At 57.5% G+C, this 20,423-nt stretch overlaps 1 protein-coding gene across 1 annotated transcript; it reads left to right on the forward strand.

Annotated features, from left to right (window-relative positions):
* The first annotated feature begins 1,019 nt into the window (after positions 1-1,019).
* ACACB (acetyl-CoA carboxylase beta) lies at positions 1,020-19,425 on the forward strand. Its single transcript, XM_065739294.1, is given in 53 exon segments — positions 1,020-1,051; positions 1,053-1,385; positions 2,954-3,086; positions 3,240-3,378; positions 3,556-3,665; positions 4,060-4,141; positions 4,623-4,721; positions 4,993-5,102; positions 5,314-5,424; positions 5,576-5,785; positions 6,028-6,198; positions 6,367-6,528; positions 6,679-6,842; positions 7,407-7,557; positions 7,635-7,738; positions 8,285-8,366; positions 8,831-8,976; positions 9,046-9,196; positions 9,288-9,422; positions 9,811-9,957; positions 10,041-10,229; positions 10,422-10,522; positions 10,596-10,684; positions 10,764-10,888; positions 11,291-11,404; positions 11,482-11,595; positions 11,976-12,065; positions 12,167-12,285; positions 12,433-12,591; positions 12,681-12,780; positions 12,867-12,974; positions 13,061-13,117; positions 13,239-13,280; positions 13,351-13,566; positions 13,650-13,805; positions 13,935-14,138; positions 14,228-14,383; positions 14,651-14,773; positions 14,943-15,212; positions 15,495-15,592; positions 15,706-15,826; positions 15,921-16,031; positions 16,450-16,593; positions 16,677-16,797; positions 16,956-17,052; positions 17,215-17,311; positions 17,537-17,672; positions 17,759-17,936; positions 18,165-18,277; positions 18,375-18,529; positions 18,659-18,829; positions 19,070-19,206; positions 19,297-19,425. Coding segments are annotated over 53 exon segments (7,110 nt in total). The 3' UTR covers positions 19,424-19,425.
* Positions 19,426-20,423: the final 998 nt, after the last annotated feature.

The raw sequence follows: 20,423 nt of genomic DNA on the forward strand, positions 1-20,423 counted from the left end.
CCCTTCCCCCCCTTCGATGCCATGGCACCTTTGTCCCACAAGGATCGCATGTCCCCGGCTCTGCTTTCCACCCTCTCCTCCCAGCACAAGTTTTCCAGCCGTGCAAACAGGGAAATATTTATGCTTGACGTGAGCATCACGTGTGAACGGAGGGAGAACGCGGTGCGGTCTGCGGGCCTGAAATGTGAAACCCCGCGGTGGTCCGGTGCTGCCCTCGGCCTGAGGGCCCTGCGGGGGTTACTGGCCTGGCCTGGGACGAAGTGGGGGGGCCGGCATGGGGCTGTGGCCCCTTGGCTCGTTTGGGGACTCCGTCGGGCTCAGAGATGATGGTGAGTGGGATATTGGTGGTAGCGGTTTTGGGATCTCTGAGTGGGTGTGTGCTGAGGTTTAAAATGGGGGGGGGGGAGGTTGGGTTGCTATGGGGGCACGAGGGAAGCAGTAGTGAGTTGAATGCCAATGCTAAGCTTGAGGAGGGCTCCTTCAACTCTGAGGTACTGAGATTCCCCTCGGGGGTAATTATTGACCCAGATGAAGGAAGGGTGGCAGTTCCCCCCCCCCCCCCCTTGCTGCTAACTGCTGACAGAACCGAATTAACAGCCCCTCCACCTCTGGGCACTGTGGGGCTGCCATCCCCCTGGGGTGCTGGTGGCTGGCCCCCCTTCTCCCCTACCCCCCTTCCTCATGGCCCCACACCCATTTTACCCCACATTTTAGCTATGAGGTGCTTCTCCCATCAGAGAGGTAAAAAAAACTTTAACAGGCACAACAGAGGAGGGGGGATGGGTGCTGCGGGGAGAAGTTTGGGGGGCATGGGCAAAATGGAGGAGAATGGGCTGGGAATTTTGGAGGACAAGGTGGGCTGGGGGGTGGGAGAGCTGGAGGCGTGGTGGGCTGGGTGCTGTGGGGGCTGGTGGCTGTCAGAGCTCAGAGCTGGGCTGAAAGGAGCCCCTGTGGGTCGAGCTCAACTCATGGTGAAGCAGAACTCATGGAGCATCTCTCTTTTCTCCCTAGGGTGGTGAATGGTGCTGGCAGCTGTGCTCCTGATGATCTTTGACCAAGATGTCCACCTTGAACACCACAAACAAGGAGAAGCCCACTGAGCAGAGCCCGGAGCTGGAGGCCTCCCCGAGCCCTTCGGCCCCCAGCCCCCCACAGCAGCCCTCCATGGGGGAGCAGGAGCAGATCGTGGTGTACAACCCTGCTGCACTCCGCCGGCCTGCCCTGGCCAAGTTTGTCCTGGGCTCCTTCGAGGACAACTCTGAAGATGAGGTGGTGGCTGCAGCTTTCAGGGTGGGCAGCCGCCGCAGCAGCCTGGCCAGTGCAGGGGGGGCTGGAGCTGAGCCCCCTGCCACAGCTGCCCCACAGGAACCTGCTGTTGGCATGAGGTACAATGCAATGGGGCTGGGGGGGGGCAACGTGGGGCCTTCTTTGCCCAAGGAGATGAGATCAGCGTTGGTCAAAGTGCTGAGCCTGCAGGATGGGCAGCAGCAGGTGCTGCTGGTGTTGGCTGTGTGGTCTCCATCCCCTCAGGTGCCCGTTTTGTGCATGGGCATCGCTGGGTACGTTTTGTGGAATGTGAATCTGTGATTTTGTTTGTGCCTATCCTGCACGTGCAGCCTCATTGTATGCACAGCCACGTTCACCCTGTACCCTCAGGATCAGGTTCCTCTGAGCTCAGCTCAGCTGCAGTGAGCGCTTTGCTTTGGCAAAGGGGGAAAAATATAGTTCTTTGGTGGTTTTACTGTGCACGAGTTTTGCTTTGTGAGTAGCACCGTGGTGAGCTCTGCCCAGGGGCAGCTCACTGGTTTGCACCCGTGCTTGCTGAGCTAGTCAACTTTTTTTTTTTTAGTTCTTTTTCTTGGCCAGGAGGTGTAGAAAAGAGAGAGCTTTCCCCTGTACTGAGTTTTGCAAAGCACCTCTTGACTTCTGAAGCCTCCCCATGTTTGGGTTGGAGCCTAGGGGCTGACGTAAGCCTGCAGCAGCAGTGCTCTGTGCCATTTGTGCAAGGGGACAGGAGGTGCTGCCTGCTGGCAGTGCTCAACAGCTTCCCATACGAGCACTGTTGATGGTGATTATAAATAACTAGAAACAAAGCCCTCCTGCCCAGCTCCTCCTGCCTGCCCTGCTCCTGCTGCAGTTAAAAATAAAAGACCTTTGCAGGGTGATGAGAGCTGACAGCCCCATCACCCAGCACAGCCAAATGGTGTCTTGTGGTTGAGCTGGGACTCTGGGGGTGTCACACACCTCTGGTTTTCATCTGCACCAGAACACAGGAGCAACTCTCTTCTGGCAGTGCCTCAAGCTGCAGGGCAGAGGTGGTGCTGCAGCTTGCAGGGTGGCTTGGGTGCGTTGGCTTTGTGGTGGGGCTTGGGGCAGTGTTGGTGAGCTGTGTAAAACTGCAGCTGCTCACAAAATATCCAGAGCTGATGGAGAGAATGGGGCATTTCTTGAGCTCTCGGGGGCGGTGTCAGCATGTTTCCCATTAAAATAAGTGTGCCATGCACTGATAGTGCAAAAACAGGTCATGGGAGGAGGGGAGGGGTGGATTGTCTTTTTGCCTTTGCTTATTTGTAGGAATAATAACAAAAGGTCCAAGTTTTACATCTTTAGGGGATCCCTTGTGCTTTTCCCAGGGATCTGGGGTTTAAATTACAGAACGCTCTCTTCATCCCAAATTGCTCATCCATCGAACCCAGATGGAAATGGTTTCCCAGCAGGTGTTAAATGTCCCCAGAGAGACCCCAGTGTGTGACAGGGGCTGGTGGCAAGGGAGCTGTCCCTTTGTGTTCGTTGTGGGGTCAGCCACTGAACGCTCCTATTACTACAGGGGGGACAAAGCCTCACCTCGGGCTGTGCCAGCTCTCCTGAGCTGCACGCTGCCCGTGGGACGTCCTGGGCTGGGCTGGCAGCCCGTGCTGTGTCCCAGGGCTGGTTGCCCTCTGTCCCTCTGCAGACCTAGCATGTCTGGGCTGCACCTGACCAAGCGTGGCCGCGAGCACCGCAAGATGGACCTGCAGCGGGACTTCACCGTGGCCTCACCCGCCGAGTTCATCGCCCGCTTCGGGGGGAACCGCGTCATCGAGAAGGTGTCTGCCGGCCTTCCCCTGGCGTGCTGTGCGTCCTTGGGCTGCCTCCGCCTGGAGCTGCCATCCCCTTGGCTTGGCCCTCCCTTGGAGGCACTGCCGTTGCCCGGGGTTCAGCTCCTGTGTCCCCACACTCGCTCTAGCGATGCTCTGCAGGTCCTGATCGCCAACAATGGCATTGCTGCCGTCAAGTGCATGCGCTCCATCCGCCGCTGGGCCTACGAGATGTTCCGAAACGAGCGTGCCATTCGGTTTGTGGTCATGGTCACCCCCGAGGATCTCAAGGCTAACGCAGGTAATGGCTTAAAGCTGGCCCCAGGAGCCCAGCGTGGGGCCGAGCTGGGACAGCCCTCTCCTCTTTCTACCTGAGGCTGCACGCTCCGCTTCCAGGCAACCGAATCCAGGAGTAAATAAATGACTTCTGCTCCCCAGAGGTGGGAGGAGGCCCCCACTGCTGTGTGCTGTCTTTCAGAGTACATCAAAATGGCAGATCACTACGTGCCTGTCCCTGGTGGGGCCAACAATAACAACTATGCCAATGTGGAGCTGATCGTGGACATTTCCAAACGGATCCCAGTCCAGGTAACAGCTTCTCAGTGGTCTCTCACCTCTTTGCTGGGCTTACCCTTATGACTTAGGGGGTGACTGGTTTTATGGGGAGGGCAAAGCTGAAGAAAATGGTGTAGAAATTGGCAGAGATGTTTCCCTTGACCCTTATGGTCCAGAAAAGAGGGAAAAGCATGAAGCTTTGCTGTCAGTGTGGTTTAGGACCGTGCTGGTGCCACGATGCACACCTTCCGTGCCAGCAGGGCTTTCACTGGCTGTAATTAATTATTGGGGAGCAGAGATGGCAAAAGGGCTGCTCCAAGCTGGAGTGATATCCCCCTGCACAGAAGAACCAGGCACGATGCCAAGGCCAAAGGGAGGATGCTGGGGCAGGAGATAACGGCTTGTGCTGTTCCCTCTCTTGTGCCAGGCAGTATGGGCTGGCTGGGGACATGCCTCGGAAAACCCCAAGCTGCCAGAGCTGCTGCAGAAAAATGGGATAGCTTTCCTAGGTAAGGTGTCGCTGCTTTCGCCTTGCTTGTGGGGAGATGTGGACTCTGGGATAGTGGGGGTGTGTGTTCTTGATCCCCAGTGACACCAGTTCCAGGTGTGCATTTTGCCCATCTGTGGCCTGCAGTGTGGCAGTCCCCAGGCCGTTTTCCTGGAGCTGTCCCAGGGGTCCAAGTGTTCTGTGTTTTTGTTTTGTAATTCCCATGCTGGTGCATTGTCCAGGTGGAGCACCAGATAGAAGCAGACCTTTTGGGCTGCCCAGCTCAGGGCCATCCCAGGCTGTCTCTTGAGCTCCATTCTGCACTGGGCAATGGGATTATGGAGGCATTCCCTGCATCCCTGTCTTTGCAGAAGAGTCATTCCTCTGCCTGATGGTGCCAGCTCAGGGGGGAGCAGCTTTCTGCAGCACTGACTGCCTGTGGGCAACTGGGCTGGGCCAGCTTCCAGGCTGACCCTGCTCATCCCTTCCTTCCCTGTCCAAAGGTCCCCCCAGTGACGCCATGTGGGCACTGGGGGATAAAGTTGCCTCCACCATCGTGGCTCAGACGGTCCAGATACCAACGCTGCCATGGAGTGGGAGTGGTAAGCACTGTCTCTGCAGCCTCATATGCCCTCCCTGTACTGATTTCTCTCTCTTTGCCTCAGCCCCACCCAAATAAAACACTGACCTGGGACCCCTGGCCCAGGTGGAGGCAGATATTGGGGACCCCAAGGCAGCTGAGTGGCTATTGGTTTGAGCATAGGTGCACGGACACAGGGGAAGTAACATACGCCACCATGGGGTCCCCAGCATGATGTCCCCATGGTGGCCCTACTGCCTCTGTGGTGACCACAGCCCCAAGTGTGCCCACAGGTCTGGTTGCCCAGTGGTCTGAGGAGGACCAGAAGGGTCAGCAGATGATCAGCATTCCCCTCGAGACATATGGGCAGGCTTGTGTGAAGGATATGGAAGAAGGCCTGGAGGTAAAGCTGAGCGTGTGAGCAGTTGGTTATCTCTTGCATGCCATTGTTTCTCTTTGGAGCCTGCAAGCTCCAGCCCTTCTGGGCTCCCAGCCCATGCAACAGTGATGCAAGGGTGTTTTGGCAGCAGTTTGTCCCTCTGTGCTGGTGCAGCTCAGGGTGATCCAGGTGGGCTCCAGAGCACTGTGGCCACACCAATCCTTGTCCCCCTCAGGTGGCCAAGAGGATCGGGTACCCACTGATGATCAAAGCAGCAGAAGGTGGGGGGGGCAAAGGCATCCGAAAAGTGGAAGCAGCAGAGGAATTTGGGACTTGCTTCCGACAGGTGAGACGTGCCCAGAGCACTTGTCCTGCCCCCATCCCATCCCCTCAGCTAGGTTGGGACACACACTGGGGTTTTGCTCCCACTCCGTGCAGCCCTGCTGGGCTTCCTGTGGGACTTGGGATAAATTTTGGTGACCCTCTCCCCTCTACAGGTGCAGGCAGAGGCACCTGGGTCCCCCATCTTCCTGATGAAGCTGGCCCAGCACGCACGGCACCTGGAGGTGCAGGTGCTGGCTGATGAGTATGGCAATGCCATCTCCCTCTTTGGCCGTGACTGCTCCATCCAGCGCCGGCACCAGAAGATCATCGAGGAGGCACCCGTCACCATCGCAGCTCCCGCTGTCATCGAGGTGATGGAGAAGGTGGGTGACTCTGCTCTTCAGGGGGTGTGGACTTCGATGAGAAATTTATTGTGGTTTGAGACACCCGTGGTTCCTCAGGAAGGGAGGGACCCTGTGATATGACCAAGCTTGGATGTCCTGAAGTCACCTGTTGGTCTTCTTGGTGTCCTTGCCCCGTGCAAGGACATCACTGCTGCACTGTGTGGCACAGCCCTGGCTCTGCAGCAGTGGTTTCTCAGCACTGAGTTTTCGTGGTCCTGCAGTGTGCAGTACGCCTGGCACAGATGGTGGGCTACGTGAGCACGGGCACCGTTGAGTATCTCTACAGCGAGGACGGGAGCTTCCACTTCCTCGAGCTGAACCCGCGCCTGCAGGTCGAGCACCCTTGCACGGAGATGATTGCAGATGTGAACCTCCCTGCTGCTCAGCTCCAGGTACACGATGCAGCACGCAGGGTGCAGGCAGGAGCCGTGCAGGGTCTCCCCTTTGCCTCCAGCTCGTTGTGTGCAGCTTAGCTGCTCCCCTGCAGTTCCCAGGAGCTGGGGAGGTTCGATGCTGCAGCCTTGCTCCAGCAGCTCAGCTCTCCCTCGTTCCTTGCACAGATTGCGATGGGCATCCCCTTGCACAGGATAAAAGACATCCGAGTGCTGTACGGGGAGAGCCCGTGGGGCGATACTCCCATCTGTTTCAGCAGCCCTGCCAACCCCCCCATGCCCAGGGGCCACGTCATTGCTGCACGCATCACCAGCGAGAACCCCGAGGAGGTGAGCAGCCCGTGGCCCACCCCAGTGGCACAGCACTGGTGGGACCTCAGCACGTGGGGTCAAGGAAACCTTCATAACACGCTTCCTTCCCTTTTTATACTTGCGTGGGTTCCAAGATTCCTTTCTCAGTGCCTTCTGCTCTTTGTTTAGGGTTTCAAGCCCAGCTCAGGGACGGTGCAGGAACTGAATTTCCGCAGCAGCAAGAATGTCTGGGGCTACTTCAGCGTGGCAGCTGCAGGGGGGCTGCATGAATTTGCTGATTCCCAGTTTGGGCACTGCTTCTCGTGGGGAGAGAACAGAGAGGAGGCCATCTCGTGAGTGTGGCAGCCGGGGCTGGAAGGGGAAGGCTCCCAGTAGGTGCATGAGCCAGGAAAAGCAGCTCTTCTCTTGGGGGATGGTGTTGCAGAGACTGATGAAAGATGGAGTTTCCAGACTGCAGTGATGTTATGCCCCCAGTTAATCAGTGTGCACTGTGATGAGCACTTTCTTGCTGCTGTAGAGCAGTAATCAAGCAATGTGTAATAAAACTGCTCGGGGTATTTAAGCGCCCGGCGCTGTCCCTTTCCTACCCTATGGGGGTGTAGGAATCTGGATCTATAGGACCTGGATGCTGTAGCATTCAGGGTGAGGTGTTCATTGTTTCTATCTGTGTTTGCTTCCTGCAGCTCTTGGCTGCTGTGCAACAGCCCCTTGATACACTGCTGGGCCAGTGGAGGCCCTCACCCAGGCTGTGTGACCTGCTCTGTGCAGAGGGTGCAACCCAGGGCTGGCCCCTGGTGCCTCAAGCATTTGGGACAGCTCTGAAAGCCGGGGAAGAGTTTTCTAGGGTGCAGCAGTGCCCTGCTTGGTCATTAACGGAGGTTTTATCTCCCTGAAAGGAATATGGTGGTGGCCCTGAAAGAGCTCTCCATCCGTGGGGATTTTCGGACCACAGTGGAATATCTGATAAAACTTTTGGAGACGGAGAGCTTCCAGAGCAACGAGATCGACACGGGCTGGCTGGACCATCTGATTGCTGAGAAAGTGCAGGTGGGGGGGACTGGCCCCTGCCACCGCTGGGTCACCTTCCCTGGGGAGATCCCAACCCCTTTATTGTCACCCTCCAGGCAGAGAAGCCGGACACGATGCTGGGTGTTGTCTGTGGTGCCCTGAACGTTGCAGATGCTGCCTTCAGGACGTGCATGACCGACTTTCTGCACTCGCTGGAGAGGTGTGGGGTGGGAGCTGCTCGTGCTGGGCACAGGGAATGCAGGGAGAGCACGGGAGCTGGTGTGGCCCCTGCAAGCAGAGAGAACTGAGTTGTGCTCTACCCTGGCCATCTTCTTTCTCTTTGTCACTCTGGAAACTTGGAGGCAGTGCCTGAGTGCAGCAGTGCCTCAGGATGTGCTTAGGATGTTCCTTCCCCATGTTGCTTTACCTGCAGAGAAGAGCAATGTTTCACGTAGTTGTGAAAGCAGCATTTCAGGGGAAGCAGCTCAGCTCAACACAGCTTGGTTTGCACTTTGAGCATCAAGGTTACTCCTCAACAAGGACGCCTGGGGCTCTCCCCCAGGCCTTTATCTGAGCATGCCTTGCCAGTTTCTGGCCTGCTCGGTAAGAGATGCCCACGTGGGCTGTGCACAAGTGGATGCCTGTCCCCTCCGGTCACCTTGACTAGTGAGCAGTGGCACAGCTGACACGTGGCCCACTTGGCTGCTTGCCTGAGCAGGCGAGAAATGAAACCCTGGTGGTTCCTGACCCCGCTGCTGTGTTTCAGGGGCCAGGTGCTGCCAGCAGCCTCCTTGCTGAACATAATCGACGTGGAGCTCATCTACGAGGGCACAAAATATGTTCTCCAGGTAGGAGCCTGGCTGTGCTCCTCCCAGCAGTGCTGGCTGGCACCGCTGGCTTCTCCCCAGCACAGGGACACGTGTCCTGCTGGGGGAAGGAGTATAAATACGCGATAAATACAAGGTTTTCCTTTAAATATATGCAGTGTAGGAAATGAGGTTGGTAGCCTCGTTTTTAGAAAGCAAGTGTTTGCACACATCCTATTACTCTGATCTTGGTCAAGAATCATGATAACGTGACCAAGGAAAGAGCAGATGTGGCACTGAGGGCCGTGGTCGGTTGGCGTGGAGGTGATGAGCTGGGGTCGGACTTGGTGATCTTAGAGGTCTTTTCCAACCTTTATGATTCTATAAGGAGATCTTTACCTCCTTGGCTTGGAAGAGACCTTAGAGATCATCTCGTTCCAACCCCCAGTCAGTTAAGTTTATGGAAAAACATCTGACCACGTGCTGTCTGTGGCCGCTGCCCTCAGGTTGCCCGCCAGTCCTTGACCACGTATGTCATCATCATGAACCACACTCACATCGAGATCGACGTGCACCGGCTGACCGACGGCGGGCTGCTGCTCTCCTACGACGGCAACAGCTACACCACCTACATGAAGGAGGAGATTGACAGGTACCTCCCGCCGAGCCCCACGGCTCAGCGGCTGCGGGGCTGTGGTGAGACATTCCCCTCTTCCTGAAGGTACCGGATCACAATTGGCAACAAAACGTGTGACTTTGAAAAGGAGAAGGACCCCACAGTGCTGCGCTCCCCATCTGCAGGGAAGCTGCTGCAGTACACGGTGGACGATGGCGGCCACCTCGACGAAGGGAGCGCTTTTGCTGAGATCGAGGTGTGCTCCGGCAGCTCTGCCGCGTGGCTCAGGACCAAACCAGTCCGTAGCAAAGCAGCTGTGGGTGACAGCCTCCCCCATCCCCGTGCAGGTGATGAAGATCATCATGACGCTGACGGTGGAGGAGGCGGGCAGGGTGCGCTACGTCAAGCGGCCGGGCGCGCTGCTGGAGGCGGGCTGTGTCATTGCCCAGCTCGAGCTGGACGACCCCAGCAAAGTGAAGCCTGTGAGTGTGCCTGGGGGTGGTGGTGGTTGAGGCGCGGAGCTGAGCAGCTTCCCTTTGAGGCGTGGGTAGGGATGTGCTCCTGGCACAACACTGCATGCTCGTGCCACGTCCCCACGTGGCTGTGCTGGAGCTCAGATGGCTGCTCCCCAGCACGGCACTGTGTAAGCATCCTGTGCGTGCTTCCGTGGATTTGCACCTAGGGTTTTTCTGCATCTTTTTCATGATGGGATATCAGCAGAAACACGAAGCTGACCGTTAGGTGCTTCCTCCAAACAGAAGCAGGTGTTGGAGGGGTGATGCAGCTTTCTGTTGGGACAGCTGTGGCTTTTGGGGGCCCTGCACTATGCTGGGGAGGACCCGGTACAGATAACGTATTTGCTGCCTCCAGGCACAGCCGTTCACAGGGGGGCTTCCAGCACAGCAGACCCTCCCCATCACCGGTGAGAAGCAGCACCAGGTTCTCCGCAACGTGCTGGACAACCTCACCAATGTCATGAATGGGTACTGCCTGCCTGAGCCCTACTTCAGTGCCAAGGTGGGTGCCCAGGGCAAGGAGCACCTGCAGCTCCTGGCAGCCCAGGTGCCCTGCAAGACACTCAGCACTTCTGCTCCTCACAGGTGAAGGAATGGGTGGCACAGCTGATGAAGACCCTGCGAGACCCCTCCCTGCCCCTCCTGGAGCTGCAGGAGATCATGACAAGCATTTCAGGAAGAATCCCTCTCTCAGTAGAGAAGTCAATACGGAAAGTGATGGCACAGTATGCCAGCAACATCACCTCTGTGCTCTGCCGCTTCCCCAGCCAGCAGGTGAGCAGCCTGCCTTCGCCTCCCTCTGCCTAGAGCCAGCCAGGAGCTTCTGTCCTGCTGGGAGATGAGAGAAAAATAAATAAACGAGCGTCACATTGCATCTGTTTTTCCTTTGGGGAAAATAAAAAAAAAACAAACCAACAAGCAAACCTGAAAGCTCCTGCACACCGACCCTCCGCCCTCTCCTTGCAGATTGCCAACGTGCTGGACACCCATGCAGCCACGCTGCAGAGGAAGGCTGAGCGGGAGGTCTTCTTCATGAACACGCAGACGGTGGTGCAGCTGGTGCAGAGGTGAGCCTCGTGCCCCCTGAGCCCCCACCCCTCGGCCGCCCCTTTGCAGCACACCGGGCTCTTTGCTGCCCAGGTACCGCAGTGGCATCCGTGGCTACATGAAGGCAGTGGTGCTGGACCTGCTGAGGCACTACCTGCGAGTGGAGATGCAGTTCCAGCAAGGTGAGGGATCAAGGGCCCTGGGGAGGGGTTATGGGGCTCCCAGAGGGGCTGCAGGGGCTCACGGTGCTCTGCCCCATAGCTCACTACGACAAGTGTGTCATCAGCCTGCGGGAGCAGTACAAACCTGACATGACTCCGGTGCTGGAGAGCATCTTCTCCCATGCCCAGGTGGCAAAGAAGAACCTGCTGGTGACCATGTTAATTGTGAGTGCAGCGGTGAAAGCCTGAGGCAGGGGAAAAGCCCATAATTCTCATCACTGTGAATGGGACGTGGCTGCCCCAGTGCTCAGCTGCCTGGAGCCCCACGCTTTTCCCTCAAAAGCAAGCAGAAGCTTGATAAAATGGTATTTCTCTCCTCTACTTAATGTGAACCCAGATTTTGGGGTTTGCATTCAAGCATCCGTTCCTTTTTGGCCATGTGGTTGCTCGGTTAGAGGTCTTCTTGTCCCCTGCTTAGCATTGTTTTGCTGCACTGGGTCCAATAAGCAGAATATTGTTGGCTCTTATCCTTGTTCCCTGCGTGTGGGGTCTCGTCCCCGCTGTCCACACGGGGCGATGCCACCCACAGCAAGGAGCTGAGCCAAACTTTGAGGTGGTGCCTTGCAGGACCAGCTGTGTGGCCGTGACCCCACGCTGACAGATGAGCTCGCAGCCATCCTGCACGAGCTGACACAGCTCAGTAAGACAGAGCACTCCAAAGTGGCACTGAGAGCCCGGCAGGTCAGCTGTCCCACCCCTATTCCCACCTCCTAACCCTAACCCTGTCCCCATGCTCCCACTCACCTCTCCCCTTGCAGGTTCTCATCGCTTCTCACCTGCCCTCCTACGAGCTGCGACACAACCAGGTGGAGTCCATATTCCTCTCTGCTATCGACATGTATGGACACGAGTTCTGCCCTGAAAACCTGAAGGTTGTGAATCTCACTCTTCCCTGCAGAGAGAATTTTGTTTTCAATTAGCTTTGAGGTCTGGTCAGCAAGTGGGGGAAGCTTGAAAACAGCCAAAAATGGCATTAAAGCCTTGCTGTAGTGCCACACCTGTGCAGAGCAGAGGGGGGATGTGCCCCATTGCTGCAGGTCTCGTTTTCCTCCTTCCTGCACTGCCGATGTGTGGGTCCTTGCCTGGGTCTGGTGGTGTCCCCGTGGTGGGCTGGGCACCCCACTACACAGGGGGTGATTCTTGTGCTGCCCTCGTTGAGGAGCCCCACTAGGATGTGCCTCCTCCTTTCCTGTGTCTGGGTAAGGAGAGGTTCTGTTCCATCCTTGCCCCAAACTTCGCTTTCTCTCCCTAGAAACTGATCCTCTCAGAAACCACCATCTTCGACGTGCTTCCTTTCTTCTTCTACCATGACAACCAGGTTGTCCGCATGGCAGCGCTGGAGGTGAGGGCTGGGGGCAGAGGGGCAGTGAGCCCCAGGGGTGCAGGGGGGGGAGGTGCAGAGGTACACACATCAATATCAATCCCCCATCACCTCCTTCCCAGGTGTATGTGCGACGTGGGTACATTGCCTACGAGCTGAACAGCCTGCAGCACCGGCAGCTCTTGGATGGCACCTGCCTGGTGGAGTTCCAGTTCATGCTGCCCTTCTCCCACCCAAATAGGTACGAGACCCTCCTGCTCCCTGAGATGAGGTCTTTTCTGCAACGCTGTTGGATTTGCTTCCGTGATGTGAGGGGACCCTGGGAGGGAAGTGCTGGATGAGCCCTCTCTGGGTTGTGGTCTCACATGGGATCTGTGGTGGCTGACAGCCACCTCTCTGCCCCACGCAGGATGTCTGTCCCTGTCAGCATCTCCAACCCCGACCTGGCCCGGCACAGCACCGAGCTCTTCATGGACAGTGGCTTTTCCCCCCTGAGCCAGCGGATGGGAGCCATGGTGGCCTTCAACAAATTTGAGGACTTCACGAGGTGGGAGTGCAGGGACGTTCCTTGGCCGTGGTGCTGTCCCCGTGGGCTGCCAGACAGAGTGCTGGTTTCTCACCCCACTGTTGGTGCAGGAACTTTGACGAAGTGATCTCCTGCTTTGCCAACCCACCTTTGGAGAGCTCACTCTTCAGTGAGGCACGAGCCACCATCTATGAGGAGGAGGACACCAAGGTGAGCACTACCCCATTGCTGCCCCCCGCCCCCCGGATGGTGCAGGGCTGGTGGCAGTGTGGCTGCACTGGGGCTCCCATTGCCAGAACATCCGTGAGGAACCAATCCACATCCTCAACATTGCGCTCCGCCGGGCGGACCATGCTGAGGATGAGAAGCTGGTGCCCATCTTCAGAGCCTTTGCCCAGTCCAAGGTGCATCTCATGGGGCATTCCCCACCAAGGGGCTGCTTCCCCCGTGGGCTGGACTTGCCCCGACCTTCTCATCTGCTTCTGTGCAGAAAAACGTCCTTGTTGACTGTGGTCTCCGGAGAATCACGTTTCTCATTGCCCAGCAGGTCAGTGCAGGCAGAATGCTGACAGAGTGGCAAAACATGTTTCTGTTCATTCTGTTCATCCACTGCCTCTGCGTGCCGGGTTCATTCACATCATCTTGTCTTTGGTTTTTTTTTTTCCTAGAGAGAATTCCCCAAGTTTTTCACGTTCAGAGCCAGGGACGAGGTAAAGCTGTCCCCGCCCGGGATGGGATGGGCTCTGTGTGCACGGCTCACCCACCCCCGTGCTGCTCCAGTTTGCAGAGGACCGCATCTACCGGCACCTGGAGCCGGCGCTGGCCTTCCAGCTGGAGCTGAGCCGCATGCGCAACTTCGACCTCACAGCCATCCCCTGTGCCAACCACAAGATGCACCTCTACCTGGGGGCTGCCAAGGTGCAGGCGGGCACCGAGGCCACCGACTACCGCTTCTTCATCCGCGCCATCGTGCGGCACTCGGACCTCATCACCAAGGCAAGGCTGGGGCTGCGAGGCCGCCCCCCGCTGCTGCCTTCCAGCCCCCCGAGGAGAGCTCGTAACTGCTGTGTGTGCTGCAGGAGGCCTCCTTTGAGTACCTGCAGAACGAGGGCGAGCGCCTGCTCCTGGAGGCGATGGACGAGCTGGAGGTGGCCTTCAGCAACACCAGCGTTCGCACCGACTGCAACCACATCTTCCTCAATTTTGTCCCCACCGTTGTCATGGACCCCTCCAAGGTGTGTTTTGGGGTGTCCTGCTTCCGCGGGTATCCCAGCGGTGGGATGGAGGATGCCATCTCAGCATCACGTGCATGCGTGGTGGTGTCCCTGAGGCTGCAGAGCCGTCCCTGTGCTGTCCCACCCCAGATCGAGGAGTCAGTGCGGGCCATGGTGATGCGCTACGGCAGCCGCCTCTGGAAGCTGCGGGTCCTGCAGGCCGAGGTGAAGATCAACATCCGCCTGACACCCACAGCTGCAGCCATCCCCATCCGCCTCTCCCTGACCAACGAGTCTGGCTACTACCTGGACATCAGCCTCTACAAGGAAGTGAGGGACCCCAGCAGCGGCAACGTGAGTGCTGCAGGAGGCGGCCGCAAATGGGAACCGCGCCGCGAGCACGCGGAGCTGCTCCCACCTCTGCGCTCTGCCCTCCTCTGCAGATCATGTTCCAGTCGTATGGGGACAAGCAAGGGGCACAGCACGGGATGCTCATCAATACCCCCTATGTCACCAAGGACCTGCTCCAGGCCAAGCGCTTCCAGGCGCAGTCCTTGGGCACCACCTATGTGTATGACTTCCCGGAGATGATCAGGCAGGTGTGTCCAGCGGAGCAGAACGAGGCTCCTAATTCCTGAACTTCCTCTTCTTTCTCTCTTTTCCCCTCAGCTGGCTAAGGAGAAAAGGAAAATAACCCACGCTCACTAAGCTTTTAATTATACGATGCGTTTTGAAACGGATTCCTAGCTCTTGCAAATTGCCATAGCTGTACTCGTGAAGCAGAGCTCAGCCACCGAGCTGTGCTCACACCGAGTCCCAGCAGCAGGCTTTGTGCCCTGTTCTTCCACGCACTGGTGTCTCTGCAGGCTCTCTTCAAGCTGTGGGGATCCTCAGAGCAGCACCCCAAGGACGTCCTGACGTACACCGAGCTGGTGCTGGACTCGCAGGGGCAGCTGGTGCAGATGAACAGGCTCCCTGGAGGGAATGAGGTAGCAGGGAAGGGCTGTGGGGAAGCTGTGCTGACCCAGGTGGGATTTGTTGGTGTTTTCCCAAGCTTTGTCTCAAGCCCAAGGGATGCTCCCCAAATAGCTCTGTCCGTTGGTCGCTGCAGGCTCAGGGAGGAGCCATCCTTGAGACACTGTGCCGTTTTTGGGGCAGGTAGGGATGGTTGCCTTCAAAATGAAGCTGAAGACCCCCGAGTACCCGAAGGGCCGGGACATCGTGCTCATCTGCAATGACATCACACACAAGATTGGCTCCTTTGGGCCAGAGGAGGACCTGGTGTTCCTGAGATCCTCGGAGCTGGCGCGGGCTGAGGGCATCCCTCGTGTCTACATCGCTGCCAACAGCGGTGCGCGCATCGGCTTTGCTGATGAGATAAAGCACATGTTCCAGGTGGCCTGGGTGGACCCCGAGGACCCCTACAAGGTGTGTGGGCATCAGGGAAAACAGCGGGGGCCTCAACGGGGGAAGGACCGGAGCTAAAAAGGGGAGAGGAAACTGTGGGATCAGCGCTGGGGAATGAGCACCCCCAGCGCTGCGGGGATGGTTCCCTCTGCTTTCCCTGGTGGGGTGGAGATGAAGGTGTGTGTGCAGTCGTGGCTGCTCTGTCCAGCCCTGCTCCTGACCCTGCTGTGAGGTTGGGTTTGGAGAGTATCCCACGTGAGTGTGCACAAAGCAGGCTCTCATTCTCCTTCTCTGTGTTTTCAGGGGTTCAAGTACCTGTACCTGACTCCCCAGGACTACACGAGGATCAGTGCCATGAACTCTGTGCACTGTGAGCACGTGGAGGAAGGGGGTGAGTCCAGGTGAGCCCTGCCCTGTGTCTCCCCACGTCCTGGCTCGCTGTCCTGCTGGCCCCACCGTGGAAGTGAATTCCACCCCGTCCTACCCACACCACCACGGCACTGTCTTCTGGCAGGTACATCCTCTTGGACATCATTGGCAAGGATAATGGATTTGGGGTGGAGAACCTGCGAGCTGCTGGCACCATTGCTGGGGAGTCCTCACGCGCTTACGATGAAATAGTGACCATCAGCATGGTACAGCTTGCACCCTTTCCAGTACGGCCAGAGAGGATGGCTGCTGCAGCCCACTGTCCCCAGTAACCCTGTGTGTCCTCGCATGCATGCCCAGGTGACGTGCCGTGCCATCGGGATCGGCGCATACCTGGTGAGGCTGGGCCAGCGTGTCATCCAGGTGGAGAACTCCCACATCATCCTCACTGGGGTCACAGCTCTCAATAAGGTACTGTGCTGTGGCCCACATCTTCCCCCTGTTCTGCCCTTCAGCTCCTTTCCTATACTGTGGGAAGAGGTGGGGACCCCCATGGGTCCTCATGGGATGTGTTCATTAAGGAAATGTCCTAACGAGCCCTGCAGGTGCTTGGTGTTGATTTAGGGGCCAGTGCAAGGTGCAGTGCTGAGCTGCAGGGACAGTTCAGCCCTGATGCCAGGAGCAGAACCCATTTCTGGGCACAGCTCTGTGGTCTTGAGCTGATTTGAAACCTTCAGATGTCTGAACAAGGGGTCCCTTTGCTTTAACATCAGCCTGTGGAAATTCAGCCTCAAAACAGAAGTGAATGCACCTGGACAAAGATGGATAAAAATGATCTGGAGAGGCAGTTCCTGTGCTAGCAGAGCCTTACGTGTGTTTGTCTGCCTAGGTGCTGGGGCGTGAAGTTTACACATCCAATAACCAGCTGGGGGGCGTGCAGGTCATGCACAACAACGGCATTTCCCACATCACTGTCCCGGATGACTTTGAAGGAGTCCACACCATCCTGCAGTGGCTCTCGTACATGCCTAAGGTAGGGGGGTGCTGCAGGACAGCAGTGCAGGGTGTTATGGGGTACCTGGCTGCTGACCTGCCCGTAGGGGCTCTGCCTTACAGGATAACCGGAGCCCGGTGCCCGTCATCGCCATAAGCGATCCCATCGAAAGAGAGATCGATTTTGTCCCTTCCAAAGTCCCCTATGATCCCAGGTGGATGCTGGCAGGGAGACCACACCCAAGTGAGTGAGAGCAGCCCCTGCAGCAGCGTGCCTAAATGCAACCTGTGGCTGCAGACTCTCCTATTAGGTGCAGAATGTGCTTTTTGCTGCACATCAGTGCACAAGGAGCCCTTTGGTGTGCACGATCGTGCCATTCCTCTTCCCTCTGTGCTCTGCAGCTCTCAAGGGGACGTGGCAGAGTGGTTTCTTTGACCAGGGAAGCTTCCTGGAGATCATGAAGCCGTGGGCTCAGACGGTCGTGGTTGGCAGAGCGAGGTACAGCCCAACCCCTGATGCACGGATACTGCGAGCACAGACAAGTGCAAGTCACCTTTGCCCATGGCACCGCTTCTGGAATGGTGACAGCGGGGGTGCACCTCTCTGGGATGTGGTCTGGAGGGGAAGTGGCTCCTGCTGAGGCTGCTTTCCTTGCTGCAGGCTGGGAGGTCTCCCTGTGGGTGTCATCGCCGTCGAGACCCGCACCGTGGAGGTGACGATACCCGCGGACCCCGCCAACCCCGACTCGGAGGCGAAGGTGTGTGGGGCAACCTCAGTGCTAGCACATGGCAGAGGAGGAGCACCCAGCACTGAGGCTGGGGGAGAAGCTTAGCACGGCCTCTCAGCATGTCCTGGCTGTTCTTGAAGGTGGAGCAATCACTGCGCTCTCAGTCTGTCTCCTTCCAGCTCTCGTGCGCCGTGGATTGCTGTGCCTGGAGGTGCTGACCCCGGACTCAGCGCTGCTGCTCGCTGTCTTTTCCAGATAATCCAGCAGGCAGGACAGGTCTGGTTTCCAGACTCTGCCTTCAAAACAGCCCAGGCCATTCGGGACTTCAACCGCGAGCATCTCCCACTGATGATCTTCGCCAACTGGAGGGGCTTCTCCAGTGGCATGAAAGGTACCCGGGGTGCCCAGGTCGCCGTGCTGTGCCACCAGCCCTCCTGCAGCACTCGGGGTGCACACCCACGAGTCTTTGTCTCCCAGATATGTATGACCAAATGCTGAAGTTCGGTGCCTTCATCGTCGATAGCCTGCGGGATTTTAAGCAGCCCGTGCTGGTGTACATCCCACCGCACGCCGAGCTGCGGGGCGGCTCCTGGGTGGTCATGGACCCCACCATCAACCCCCTGTACGTGGAGCTGTATGCAGACAAGGAGAGCAGGTCAGCCTCTGGTTTTCTCCAACGCAGGTTAACGTGCATCAGAGCAAGCTGGAAGGAGTGGGAGGATGATAGCCAAGAGTCCCAGATTAGAAAGATTGGTTTCTCTGTCCCAGACTCTTAGAGGAGAAAGTTGCCTGAACTGTAACACTGCCATGAGCTGTGACTTCTTTTCCCAGGATTTGTTTTGCCCCGCAGATCGACCCCTGATTTACCAAACTTTATTCCCAGGGGTGGCATTCTGGAGCCTGGGGGAACAGTGGAGATCAAGTTCAGGAAGAAGGATTTGGTGAAGACCATGAGGAGGATCGATAAGGTTTATGCCAAGCTCGCAGAGCAGCTGGGTAAGGGAAAAGCATGCTTCGGCACGTGGGCCTTGGGATGGCTGAGAGCGCCAAGCAGAGCCCTCGCTGGGAAGCAGCAGCTGGTAATGTCCTGCAGGGACACCTGAGCTGTCGGAGGCGCAGCGCAAGGAGCTGGAGAAGCAGCTCAAGGCCCGGGAGGAGCTCCTGCTGCCCATGTACTACCAGGTGGCCATGCACTTTGCAGACCTGCATGACACCCCTGGCCGCATGCAGGAGAAAGGCGTCATCACGGTGAGGCTGGGGGTGGGGCTCAGTGTGGGGCTTTTACAGCAGCACAGCACGAGGGGGAGAGTACCCCCGTTCCACGTCAGCCCCTTTTCCCCTACAAAGGCTTAACCTGAGCTCTGCCTGTTTCCGCAGGACATCCTGGAGTGGAAGAACGCCCGCCCGTTCCTCTACTGGCGGCTGCGACGGCTGCTGCTGGAGGAGGTGGTGAAGTTGGAGATCCTGAAAGCCAACAGTGAGCTGAGCCACATCCACATCCAGTCCATGCTGCGGCGCTGGTTCATGGAGACAGAGGGAGCTGAGAAAGTACGTGGGGCCGTGGTTCTACCTAAACCTTCTGCATTTTCAGTAGTCCCTGAAGCTTTCAGGGCTTGGTTTGGAAGTCAGAACCCATCTCTATGGCTGCTACGTGGGTTGGATGCAACGTGAAGGGCTGAGGAGGACACAGTGCCATTATCTATCGTGCCACGGGAGGAAGAGCCCAGGGATGCGGCAGAAGGGGAGGATCAGGCCACGTGGGTAATGGGACAATGCTGCTCTCCCCAGGGCTACCTGTGGGACAACAACCAGGTGGTGGTGGAGTGGCTGGAGAAACACATGCAGGAGGATGATGGCAGCAAGTCAGCCATCCGGGACAACATCAAGTACCTGAAGCGGGACTACGTGCTCAAGCGCATCCGGAGGTGAGCGGGGTGCCCGTGGGAGCTGGGTGTGAGGGCACTGCCATCCCCTGTGCTGGGGGTGTGAGCTGTGCTCTCCCATCTGCCTTGCAGCCTGCTCCAAGCCAACCCCGAGGTGGCTGTGGACTGCATTGTCCAGGTGGCTCAGCACATCACCCGTGCACAGAAGGCTCAGGTCGTCCGTCTCCTGTCCACGGTGGACAGTGAGAGCCCGTCGTGAGCCAGCAGCAGCAGGAGTGCTCATCCATGTGGCCTCGGGCTCCCACTTTGTGCCTAAATAAAGGATGCCGATGTCTGTACCTTAAGCTCTGAAGATGCTCTCTCCGTGTGTGTGTGGGGCCCTCTGGCGCTGGGTTTGGCCGAGATAAATTTGCTCCGAGCTGAGGCTGGAGGCTGGACCTGGTGCAGAGCTGATTTATAAAAGAATTAAACAACTTTCACTGTGTTTTAGTTGCAAGCCCCGGCCTTACTCTTTTAAACCAGCACCTGTGTCAGACACGTTGCAACGAGGCCGCCTGGAGCTGGACAGAGGGAGTGGTCTCTATATGGCTGCGTTGGGACTGACAGTGCACTGCCAAAAGGAAATGCAAATCCTGCTGAGGAAGGATCAGCCTCAAACCGATGCTTTAAAACAAGCTCACGAACTGCAAGGAGTGTTTTGTCCTAATCCTCCCCTGCGCCGTGGAGCGATCCGTAGATGCCACCACAAAAAGACATCACAAGCTGTGCTGGGATGGGCAGCGGGGGGGAGATGAGCTGCAGTGCCTCTGACTGTGGGACTGCAGGCACATGGCATTGGGCTCAGCCCTGGGAGCACGGCAGCAGTGCAGGGGGGGATGGATGCTTCGGGGCAGTGCTGGGACTGAGGTGGGCTGGTGGGGGCACCTTCTTGACTGTGTGCTGAGGGCTGGGGGGTCTCCTGCCTGGGGAGGTCCCCCTGACCTCAAAGGGAGGATGGAAAAGACACGAGGAAACGTTTAGGACGGAGTCACTGCTGCACTGTGTCAGGGATGGAAACATTCACCCAAACTGACACCAATAAAACGAGCCCTGTCCTCAAGGGAAACCTTCCTGAGCTCTTTTGTTTTGTCGTTGTGTAAACCCAGGCTGCTGCTGTGCAGTGCACAGCCTTCTTCCCCAGAGCACGAGAGTGGATTTGGTCCATAGGATCCCTCTGGTGAGCTCCCAGCCATGATTTTAGGTACCAAGGCTCTCAGCAG

Source organism: Cyrtonyx montezumae, unplaced genomic scaffold (assembly GCF_038088225.1).
Source record: "Cyrtonyx montezumae isolate F1298 unplaced genomic scaffold, pur_monq_1.0 scaffold_23, whole genome shotgun sequence".
Classification (NCBI taxonomy): domain Eukaryota; kingdom Metazoa; phylum Chordata; class Aves; order Galliformes; family Odontophoridae; genus Cyrtonyx; species Cyrtonyx montezumae.